A 12,778-nucleotide genomic window follows, 5' to 3' on the forward strand; every position below is an offset into this window, starting at 1 on the left:
TCTGTCTCTCTCTCTCTCTGTGTCTGTCTGTCTGTCTGTCTGTCTCTCGCTCACTCTCTGTCACACCTGAACTCCCACTTCACATTCCACATCCACCACATTCCTGTCTATTGATCGGGATGTTGATGAGGCAATATGGCAGCAGCTGCAACTGTCATCAAGTCAAGGTCTTTTCCTCCTCCTGAACTTGGGGCTTAGATGAAAACATAAATAAAACTTAAGGAATTGGCCAGGGGAAGGGGGAGGGTGGGGTTAAACACCAGAGGGTAATTTTCCCTGGCATAATGATGCCTCAGAAGCCCCCATCCTTTTCCTCGTTTATTCCTAGCTGAATACTCTAGGCATGTCTTGTACTGGCAGAATGATGGAGCATCTGTCACTACCGGGTGCTCAAGAAATTCCTTGCAAGAGAACTTCCACCCCCACCACCCCCTGATGCCCCAGGAATGAATCCCTTGGGAAGAACTCTGTCTATTGCTTCCTCCCCCTCCCCCACTCTCCCCTCCCCCCCCCCCCCCCCCCCAACCACCACTTTCCACCACCCATATGAAATGCCATTGCCCATTACAAACATCACAAATCATGCAGAGAATACAACAACTGCTATGACACAGCTGTAATATTTCTTAGGTTGCCCAGTAAGTGGGACAGAAACATGTCATACCAGCTGGTCCTTATATTATTACCCAGTTTTTTTTTTCTTCTTCTTCTTATAAGCCTGTCCCTAGTTCCTTGACCTTACCCTTTCACCTCCCCTTCAAAAATTTCCTTGGAATTTCCCACAATGCACTGGGCCTTAATAATTTGCATAAGAAAGGCAGGTAACGGGGTGCTGGGGAGGTACTCTCCCCTGCGACTCATCGCGCTATATTTAGTTTGGTGACTCACTGGGAAGAGGTAGCTGCCGGGGAGAGGATCTCGGTTGCCGGCTGTGACAGCGGGACGGGGCGATAATGATCTTGATGCCTGTCAGACCGGAGCTAATTGATGACTTGGCTGTGATTATGCAGGGATCATTCTTGGTTGGTGGGGTTGGGGGGGGGGGGGGGGGAGAGGGGAGGAGCAAGGGGGCTACCGGACAGCAGTAGCTTGATGGATGGGTTACCATGGGAACAGACACCCAAATACAAACTAGGCATCTTGCTCAAAGGCCGTAAGTTTGCAAATTAACAACTGAACCTTGTGCTGCTTGGCCTCAGTGGAGCTGTGGGGGAGATTGGGTTTTGTTTGAATGAAGGAGGAAAGAATTTCAGGAATGCAATATAACCTCTGTTAATCCAAGCTCTTTGTAAAGTGAAAGAAGTAGAAGAATAAGAAGAAAAAAAAAACACAAGCGAAATAGACCATGCTCAAATGTACAAGAGAAAATGCGGACTGCTCTCTTATGAAAAGAAAATATACCCAGCCAAACTGAATGGTGGCTAGTTGTTTCTTTTTTAGACCATTCTGCCTAGGGTAAAGTCAATCCCACAAGGAATACACATTCAATACCTGCACTCTCCGGTCAAAGAGTCTTGCCACAGCTTCCCCTGGCCCTGTATTCTCCACAGGTGCTTGACCCCGATGTATAAAGATTCTTATCTGGGTAGAAAGAGGCCAGCCAGAATGACTCAAGTTTTTGATTTCATGTTAATCCATTGAAAAAGAAGAAATGTGTGGGATGAGTTATCGTATAAAGTGGTGGATATTTCATGGATAAAGACAAAACAGATTTGATTTTGTGCTTCAGCACAGATAAACTTGAAAATATGTGCACACCCTCCATTTTACACACATACACAACACAGTAGTAGGAGCTCTTAAGCATTTCATGCCATTCTTTTTTTCTGTGTATTGATATATCAAATCAAACTCTTTCATAACCTGTAGCAACTAGGGAGGTATGAATTTTAAATTTTGTTTTATCATAAAATGTAAATTTGTAATCAGTGCCTCACATCCTAATTGCATGATTTGCAGGGTGTACTTATTAGTTTTGCGTATATTATGTTACATGTAAGTTGTGCTGGTGTTTCTGCGAGAGCAAGAGAAGAAGATGGGACGACGGAGTAATGATGGAGCGAGGGACAGGCAAGGACAACGTGACCGAACCGGGAGATGCTGAGATGAAGAGATCCGGAACAGAAACAGCGCCATCATTCATGCAATATTGGTGTTTTTCGTCCTTTTTTTTTTTCTGGTCAAAATCAACTGTGGAAACTGTTATGTGAGGCTGGATGTTTCCCTTTAAATTTCGAAAGCCAACAGAATGGCTAGATGCTCCTTTGTGTCTGTTAGACGTGTAGTTACCCTGTTGTATGTCTTTACCGCAGAAAACTTTGTGACTTTCTCATGTAACGGCAAATATGCTATTTAACCTGCGTAGCATTCTGCTTGACATGTTGCTAAGCTACAACAAAAACCTGGAGAGAGAGAGAGTGAGGGAGAAGAAAAAAAATGATTTGAAAAGCACTATGCATGTGTATACAGGGCTCTGTGATCTGTCTTATATCATGTGTCCTGTTCTCGCTCATGAATATTCATAATCAGTGAAAGCATTTCCATGGTACCCATCATGTGATGTATTGATTCATGTTCCTCTGGTAGAGCAGGCCTTTCCTATTATACTGACATTATGTTTGCAGTTGTGTTCGATTAACGAAGTGTGTGTTGTCTTGTCACCATGCCATATTAATCCATAACCACAGCCGAAATGAGGAAAAAAAATATATGAAAGTCTACACATGCATTTTTGTGCACACACATTGTATGTACACAAACATAATGTATGATGTCAGTTCTAACAGTTTTTATTTTCATGTGTATGTATGTTTCTAAACAAAAGACAACAGAATATATGCATGCACAGAGATAAAGGATGTAGTGAAAGGGTTGAACGGGGAAATTACCCGGTGGATTACGCAACATGAGAATCGTTTTGATAGAGAATAATCATAGGGTTCAAATAGACCAACCAACCCCATACTTTGAAAGGCTTTCAAACACAAGAATATGCTTGCATTCTCTGTCCAATGCATGAATATACTTTCTAGACAAGCTTCATTTTGATGGGATAGTTTTCCCCATGCTAAAGTTGGAGTTTTCTTGAACCCCTCCCCCTTCCCATGAGAAAGTTAGATCCCATTCTTGTCGGTACATCCATTTAAACCTCACAGCCAATGTTACTGTAACTATGGGAAACACTGATCATGCCTTGTTTATTTAAACCATTGCATATGGAACTTGGCATGCTATATATTAACTCTGCAGGGAGGAGTCATATCTAAGATGCCATGGGTTAAGAACTTGCTCACTGGTTGAACCTATGTCCATGATGTTCCTACATGCTGACTACTGCCTTTGCATTCAGTAGATTTTGGAGCTTATCAAGTCCTGATTTTAATGAAGCTTTATAATGTACATTTACTTTTCACAGTATCACCGTGTTTGCATTGTTCCTTTTTATCCCTCCTTGCTCTTTTGATATATTTTCTTTTCTCCCCCAGAAATCCCCATAATACCACTTCTTAATCTCTCACTTATGTCATTTTACTTACCATGGCATTCTGGTTTCCTATATTCTTACCTTTATCCATCTTATTAATCCTACACTCTATAGTTATTCATATGTTTCTTTATGACCCTTTTGTGCCCTTTATTCCTCATATATATCTCTTATATGTCTTATGTCTCTTCATATACAATGTATCTGTCCTACGTCTCATTCACCCCTCTCTTAGCCTTTAAAAAAATATATCTTTGTACATCTTTTATCCCTCCTATCTCCTATGCCTGTATACATTTGGCAGAAACCTTATGCTCCTTTTATCCCTACAGTCAACCTCTTATATGTCTCCTATGCTCCCGTTGCCCACCCATATCTGTCTTATACTTCTCCATATGCCCCATTATACTTCCCTTTCTCCTCCTTTACATTGTCATATGCCTCCTATATATCTCCTGATGAATCTCTTATAGCTCCACTTATACTCCTATGTGTCTTGCCCTCTGTCTCTTTTACCACTCCTTTAGTCCTCTTATATACCTGTATCTCCCTTTGCTTCCTATACCATCCTCTTCTCTTATTAAAGCATATTTGTATATGATACCTCCTTCTAGCCCCTCCCTTATCCATCCATTGTATCTCATTATGTCTCCTCCATTTCTCCCTTACCCCTTCTTCATGTACGTGTCTGGCGTCTTCTTTAACATAATGCCTGGCATCCCTCCCATGTGCTTGCCTGGCTTGTCCCTTACCCCTCCCTTATACCACCTTCCTTCCTCACACCTGCCTGTCCCTTTCTCATCCTTTCTTTGATGCATGTCCTGGTCCCTTCCTATCGCTCTTTCTCTCTCACCCTTTCCCTAGCACATGTCTTATATCTCTCTGTTTTTCATATACCTCATTCATCAGTCATCTCTCCCTTGCTCTAATATCTTTGACACTCATTATTAACCCGTTGAGGATGAGTTCCGAGTATACTCGGGCAGGGGTCTATGGGGAATGCATGTTGTAGCAAAATCAGTCCGTCCTCAATGGGTTAAGCCTTCCTTTGATACCATTATTCCATTCTCCCTTTCCTATACCGCCCTCCCTTGTCTACATTTTGGGAAGGAGTGGTTTATGATTTTGCCACCTGCTTGGATGGAAAACATGCTGAAATGACAATATCAAGTAGTAGTTAAAGCATTGAGGCATAGATAATTAAGCATCTCTTGACAAGCTTCTTCATTCAGACATTAGTTGGATCATATTTCTGAGATACATGTCACATCTGTGATGCGAGTGGCCAGTTCTTAATTCCATTAAGGCTGAGGGTCAGGCCAACAGTTTGACACTTTTGATATAAAACTTTTGATTTCAATACAAGATATTTTCAGCTGTCAACGCTGCAGCCTTCATCAGCGGAGTACTCTAATAGTTTAACACTTTGTTATGCAGAATGCTTTACCTGTGGTGGTATGAGCTTGCTTTACAAAATTCTGTAATGAATTCTTTTAGGTGCTGAACATTGGGTTATACTCCAGTGGTGAGAAGATACAAGCAAGAAATATTTCTTGCATCCATTCTGAGATGGAGTAAGATATGCATTTATTCCTGCCACGTACGCTGTATACGGACAGACCTCTACAACCATGCGATGTCAGACATTAACTGGCGTCAGTACGCCTCGCCGCAGATGCTAGATGGCAAGCCATTAGCATTATGGTTGTCTTTAGCCTGCATCGCAGTGAGCGAGAATCCTGGAATCACCCCTGCCTTGGCGGGCATTATTACTTTAACTAAGAGTGATTGCAAGATTCTCTTTTACAACCAACTAGCAAACGGAAAAAATCTTGAAAAGCCCTCTTCTCCCTCCCTGTTGGTGTTTTTTTCTTTTTGCTCTCCCTCTCCCCCTCTCAATCCCTACCCCCTCCCTCACTTTCTTTCTCATGCTGTGTGTTTTGGAAAATGTTAATACCACTTCATCAAATTCAGAGAGTCTTGTAATATTGTTTAAAAATCTGGTAGCATGGGGGACATGGGTGGCCAAATTAAATCGATTTTCACTCACTACCCTTCTGGGTTTATTCAAAAACTATGACTAGTGGCAGGCCTGCTAGAGAAGAATTGCCCAACAGCGAATTTGTGCATCAAAGCATTATAAGCTCATCGATGATGTTTGACTCTAGTCAAGATTCTTTGACTGTGTGTGTACTAACAGAAGGATCAGTGATAAAAGCTGTTCACAATTTGTTACAAGGATTCTCAAATAATTATATCCAAGTCGGGCCAGCCTGCCCACTCCATGATGTCCCAGCTCTACTGGGTTAATGAGGCAGAAACAGAATATAAGTGATATCGTCTGCACAGATTGCACATTTGTCAAAGATCTGTAACATACTTGCTAGAGGAGGAAAAATGCTTTTGAAGAAACAGCAATAAAATATGACTTCAGTTGTATAATACTTTTCTCAAGTGAATTATGACATCATTATACTGAACGTAAATGTAAAGTATATATATTCATATGTTTGTTCTTCCAAAATATCTACCTCATGTTCTGACACAAGCTTTCATTAGTGTTTTCACTTTGACTGTGTTGTAACTAACTTCTTGGTAACTAATCATTTTCAGTGGTGTGTATCTAAAAGCTCCTATTGCTATGCCTCATGACTCATATTTCATCAGTCTAATAATCATAGATGTGTGTACCAATATAACATTTTTAACAGGCTGCTATGTACAGTGGAAACTCAATATGAAGACATCTGATGTAACAAAATGCCTGATATAACAAGCTCTTTACTTTGGACCCAGTCAAATGAAGTCAAAATAGCTCAAAATAGCTCCCAAGACAACAAATCAATTCATAAGGTGGAATAAAATTTCCATTGTCAGAAGAGCCTTCCTATATTGAGTTTCCTCTACAATATCTTCTTTTTTCTAAACCTGTGCTTAAAGCTAATAAAGACTGTGTAGCCTGGAGACTACTGTTATATCATATTCTCTTTCCAAGTGCCTTTTCCAAACAATTTGTTGGAAATATATACTAAAAAAGAAAGATTAAATGTGTACCTATCTTGCTTAGTGAGTGTGTCTTCTGTAATCTTTCTAGCATTGGGAAGACATTCTTTCACGCAGATGAACTTTAATCCATGCTTGTGCATGAAACCATGTAGTTCTGCACTGTTGTAGCTGCTCAGTACAAGTAGATGTAGACAGTAGACTGTCTGGTGTTCATGTATTGAAATGCAACTGTACAGTGTCCACTTCACTCGTATGAAGATGTTTCCATAAGTGCCTTCCACTCATTAGTGGTCCATAATTTGCAGATCTGATTTAAATGAGAGTTATCCCATGATCAAATTTTGAAAATCGGATTTTAAGATTGAGGGAAAATGTTGAAGTTTTTTTGTGGTAGTCTTTAATGTTCTTGAGAGCGAACCAAGGTTCCAAGTTTTCAGTTATCGGGAGCAAATCAGACAAAAAAAAAAGAAAGAAAGGGGAGCATCCAGCTTGTCATCTCAGTTTCCATGGTAACAAACCAATTTGCTTGTGAATGAAAATGTAAGTCCGGCAGTCAAGAAAAAGTGTGAGAGTTGGTGAAGTGGGAGAAGGTAAGTTGGTTGCTCCGTTTTCTCTTTTTCTTGCCTTCTGTTGTTTTGCTCCTCGATAACTGCAACTTGACTATTAATCTTCCCCATTTTTTTTCATTTAATATATCTTTGATGTTGACTTAAATTCTTCCCAGTAGATGTTGTCAAGTCTAACACTCAATTTTAAATGAGAATATAATTCTATCTTGACTTTGGGGGAAGACTTTTAAAACCACTAATCAAATCAACAAAGCTGGATGAAATTGAGAATAAAAACTTCAGTATGCATTATTTCTTCATACTAGCATCTTCCTCACAGTCATAACTTCTTTCTGTCTCCCTTGAAGATAAAGATCATAAACCACAAAGTTGTGTTTGCCAAAATACGAGGATTTCAAGACGTAAATTACATTTTCTTATATTTTTTTCCAAGCATAATATAATTTGTGTGTTGTATGAGTGTTGCTATAAAGAAAGTATGTCCTTATGTGAATTGTAAGATTTTCTTTTCATACATGATTTAATCTGTGCAATATTCTCAGAATGTTGAAAGCTAAGAATATCAATTGAAGGAGCTATTTTATTGCAATGACATGTTATTACTGGTGATCACTTTTACGATGGAGAACAAGGCAAAGCAGAGTATTGATATGCGAGTTTCTTCCCATACGAGTGCTGGAAGCAAGAAAGCAAACTCTCTGCATACATGCAGAGATTTATAAGAGAAAGAAGTTTAAAGGAAAGTAGAAATCACTTGGATGGGGAGAAATAATCCATTCCAGTATCTAAATTTAGATTAGTAGAATGATTAGAAATAGGAATGCCTTGCTTTCTCTCTTCATATACGTGATAGATACATATCATATATCATATGATATAAGTTTGACAGTACAACTGTATGTTTCACAAGACTGATAGCACTTCTAGCAGTTTGTTTGTTTGTTGACAAGCAATATAATAGGTGAATGTTATCACTTGTAAAGTGTGCACTTTACTGTGTAAAAAGCACAATTGGTATATCAAAGTGTGCAGTGTTCTCAAGAAGATTTTTAGATATTTCATCATATTTTTCTCCTTTTTTTCTTTCTTCTTTAATCACAGGTCAGTGGACAGCAAGAGAATATCAACTGGCTACATGGGTGTGGAGAAAATGGAGACACTACCGTTTCACTTCTATCCGGGTGAGTTGTGGGCTCCATAGGGTCCAAAGGTTACGGGCTCAAAGGTTACTGGATGACAACTGGATGTAAGAGAGAGATGCAGACAGATAGATAGATAGATAGATACATACATACATACATACATACATACATACATACATACATAGATTAGATAGATAGATAATAGATAAATAGAATATTATTAGATAGATAGGTATAGATAGATAGCGAGATAGATAGATAATAGATAGATATAAATATTGATAGATAGATAGATAGATAGATAGATAGATAGATACTGTAGATAGGTGGGTAGTTGTAAATAGGTAGATGGATGCAGATATACAGAGGTAGACAGGTATATACAGTACACATTTTGTAGGTAGGTAGATAGATACAGGGTAGATACAATGTAGATTATAGATAGATCGATGATAGATGGATAAATGGATATTAACATAGAAAATGGATAAATAGATAGATTGATAGATAGATAGATAGATAGATAGATAGATATATAGACAGATAGATTGATAGATAGATAGATAGATAGATAGATAGATAGATAGACGGATAGATAGATAGATAGATAGACGGATAGATAGATAGAAAGGGAGATAGATAAAAGTGGGTACATACTAGATAGGTAGATTGTTGGCTGAGGATCTCGGTCTGTTTGACTGTGAACATGCACAGACAACTATAATAGCACACTACAAGTATGTATTTTAAAATATGTGCAATTTGTGCGTCTGCAAGTAGTATGTTAACAGCTACATTGATAATGTTTGAGCTAATTGACGGCTGCCATGGTAGCAGCAATTATTGTCCAAGGCATAAATCTTGATCACAAGTCTGATAAAGAAATCCTGGTGTGACTGAAATTGATTGCTTTCAGCCATTGTTGAGTATAATTGCAGGCGACCATGTCACCATAGCAACGAGACTGATTTTTCTCTGTGCTCATTATGTAACCAAATATCCACACACACAATATGGCATAAAAAGCAGCTAAGCCCATATATTAGGATGTGCTCGAGCACTCCAAAGTGAACCAAAGTGAACTAAAGAGTTATATTGTACCATACTGTACAGTATGCCAGATTTGGAGTGTCTGAGTACTCTGTTGAGAAAGCGTACCTCATGAGTTATTTTTAGAGGGGGTCACACATTTTGTAGCAAGAGGGTCATTCACCTGGTGCGTTTGAATTACATTGTACGTACAGATGTTCCGAACAAAGAGAATAAACTCTTTGCATTATGATGTGTACGTGCATGTTATGCGCATTCTTCACATGCGAACTTTTGGTATGCTTTTCGTACCCTTTTGAGGCACATCGGGAAGTGGTCCACTTTTGGCTCGGTACAGTATGGTATGGTACACTTTAGGAGCATTCAAGTGCTCCTCTGGCGCAGGTACAGTTACGGTTCAGTTTGCTTTAGGAGAGTGCTCGAACGCAACCTTAGTCGACTCATGTTTAATTGTCTTTCTTTCCTTCTGATGTCCTGCCAACCCATCTTCCAGGATGACCTGTGGGGTAATGCCATCTTCCTCAAGGAAGCCAATGCAATCAGCGTGGAATTGAAGAAAAAGGTAAAAATCATCACTTCTCTGGGTTTTCACAAATCCAGTGCCATGTACAAGCATTGTAATTTGACGATATTTGTTTTTAGTTCTGAGTTTTGAGATATATTATGTATGCCTATTTTACAGTAAATACATTTTACATATTATATATCGTCACTGGGGTGACAAGACCTTGTATCTGAAATTTTGGTGAAAATGACTTTTTTGGATTAGTGGTCAAATAATGGGTTAAGTGATGTCCTGTCCAAATAACAACTGTCTTAGTCCAAAAATGAAGCCACCACGGCATGTCATAGGAAAGACTTTCCCATTCGCTCTAGTGCTTTGGCCGCCATGTTTTTTGGCTCTCCTGAACATTTGACATTTTATAGATATACGAGGTCTTGTCGCCCCAGCGACGATATGCTACATGAAGGAATGTACAGTCCAACCTTGATTATTTGGCCATCTCTTCTTCAGATTTCTCTCTTATCTGGATGTGGTCATGAAGTGAGATTTTAAAAAAAAAGTTTTCAAACTCATTTAAAACTGCTACAAGACTTGCACGATTTGCGTACAATATTCCCAGAAGAAACATGTTATGAACATTACATTGAAATATTTCAGTTTCTGTAACAAAAAATGGACAATGTCTACTATTAGGTTGCAACTGGATGTACATTAATGTACATGTACATGTACATAAACATTGCTTCTCTCATATCCGGCCAAATTGCTCAATTATGTGGACAGACGCCGGTCCCAACATGGCCGGACAACAGTGTCGAACTGTATTTACATTGTATGCATGTGTGTATTTCGTATGTGGTATGTACATTTTACATGCATATAAGGTTGACACTGTATACCATTTTGTACGCCTATACATTGAATCCTCCTACACACACCAGGTGGAGTTCCAGTTTGTGTTGCTGTCGGACACCCTGTACTCGCCCCTCCCTACCGAGCTGGTCCCCAGCAGTGAGAGCCAGGAGATTATGGAGAGGCCCTTCCCTCGCACCGTGGTCGCTGTGGAGGTTCAGGACAAGAAGAACGGCGCCACCCACTACTGGACCCTGGAGAAGCTACAGTAAGACCACGTCCACTCATGAATATTCATTGAGTCATTCAAGTTCACTTTTTTTTTCCCCCTCCATCTCCAACATGATCCATAGCACATAATATACATGCGATGTGAATAAAAGTAAAAAGATGTCCACATGAGCAATAAATAAGCAGGGTACATTGTACTTTGTCATATGTACTTGCAGAAAGCTGCTTTATAAAATAGAAACGTAGCTTGGGCTCACTACTTCTACAAGCTTTTGCCTGGAGTTGTATTCTTGCATGTTTGGCTTACGTACGGTCATATCTTGGACGTGTACTGAAAAGTGTAAAAGTCTTCACAGTGCCAAAGAGGTCATCAAAATGAAACAGAATTGTGATTTGACGCTGTGCAATGTTGTCGCCCAGGAAACGGCTGGAGCTGATGAGAGAGATGTATGACAATGCAGCCGATGCCACGCCCACTAGCCCCGACGGCAACATGAGCTTTGAGAACAGCGTCACGTGCCGGGATCCGTTCTACGATCGCTTCCCTTGGTTCCGACTCGTTGGCAGGTGAGTTGTTCCACTGTTGTTTCTTCTGTGTCAGAATTCGAAGCTCCCCTTCTCGCTTCAACCTATCCTGCCCTACCCATGACATTTTCTGTGTCAGTTTTGCAAGGAACAGAGTTGCCAAGTCTCCCGCATTCTGCTTGAGACCCCCTGAAAACTTCAATATCTCTTTCATGTCCTGACAAGTGAATATGAAAGCTTTGGAGTCTGTTATATGGGAATTATCATTACCTACATGTACATGTGCATGTACATGTGTATAGTAGAGATTTATGTCACACACAAATACATGTATTTTGCTGCTTCCTCTTTGGAGCCTCCCTGATTCAACATTGTAGATGTGTGTGTGTGTGTGTGTGTGTGTTGGTGGGCCTGCAAGGTCGAATATGTGACACTGATGCCTTGTGGTTTCCTGAAATTTGATATGGCATTTGTAATATTCATCGTTCTTATCAACCAGACAGCTGTAATGATCAATTCATATCATATCATTGTCATCATCATTATTATTGATATAATTGTTACCATAACAGGGATCATTACTTCCACTGGTACTACTTCTTCTATGACTTCTACTTCAGCTACCAATATTACCATTCATAACATCGTCTTTGTCAATTGAGTTGATTACAAAATATATGACAATTTGAAAAAAAAAACAACTTTTGATATTCCCAGATCCTTTGTGTACATGAGTAACCTGTTGCATCCGGTACCCCTGGTCCATCGCGTCGCCATCGTCAACGAGAAAGGAGACGTCAAGGGGTACCTCCGCATCGCCGTTCAGCACGTCCTACCGGATGACGAGACCCCAGACTACGGGTCGGGGATCAGGCAGTCGGGCATGGCCAAGATTCAGTTCAACGACGACGAGTACTTCAATCGAAAGGTGAGCATTGGGGAGCTGGTTCTTCATGTTCTTCTTCCTCTCGCATGTGAGGTCTGCTGCTACACGATGTCACGAAGCTTTCGTAACGATGTCCACGGTGTCTCGGCTTGGGTTGGTCAAAAGTCGATGGGAGTGCCCCCAGGAGGGTTAAAACTGTTGGATGTGAGAGAAGGAAGTAAAGGAGGAATGGAAGAAAGGGGTGAAGATGGAAGAAGGGGGGGGGAAGTGGGGGGGGGGGAACCAAGAATGGAGTGGAAAGGTTGGAAGAGGAAATGAGGAGAAAAATGCATGGAAAGAGGATATTGAAATGATATGAGAACAGACATGCAACCAAAATGGACAGGAAGAAGACGGAAAGAAACTATATCAATAAATATTTGGAGGCATATAAATTAAAGAAGAGGAAATATATCAGAGATAGTAAACTAGTGTGATTAACCCATTGAGGACGAGTCCCGAGTATACTCGGGCAAATGTCTATGGGAA

General features: G+C 40.1%; 1 protein-coding gene across 1 annotated transcript in view; it reads left to right on the forward strand.

Annotated features, from left to right (window-relative positions):
• Nucleotides 1–12,778, forward strand: part of LOC139724389 (kinesin-like protein KIF1A) — a 94,552-nt gene that overhangs the window by 42,869 nt on the left and 38,905 nt on the right. The window contains exons 12-16 of the mRNA XM_071635533.1: nt 8,161–8,240; nt 9,745–9,813; nt 10,698–10,876; nt 11,260–11,406; nt 12,082–12,292. Coding sequence (XP_071491634.1) covers nt 8,161–8,240; nt 9,745–9,813; nt 10,698–10,876; nt 11,260–11,406; nt 12,082–12,292 — 686 coding nt within the window. The remainder of the gene's footprint in view (nt 1–8,160; nt 8,241–9,744; nt 9,814–10,697; nt 10,877–11,259; nt 11,407–12,081; nt 12,293–12,778) is intronic.

Source organism: Diadema antillarum, unplaced genomic scaffold (assembly GCF_040938485.1).
Source record: "Diadema antillarum isolate AM-2024a unplaced genomic scaffold, OU_Dant_1.0 scf00000212, whole genome shotgun sequence".
Taxonomy (NCBI): domain Eukaryota; kingdom Metazoa; phylum Echinodermata; class Echinoidea; order Diadematoida; family Diadematidae; genus Diadema; species Diadema antillarum.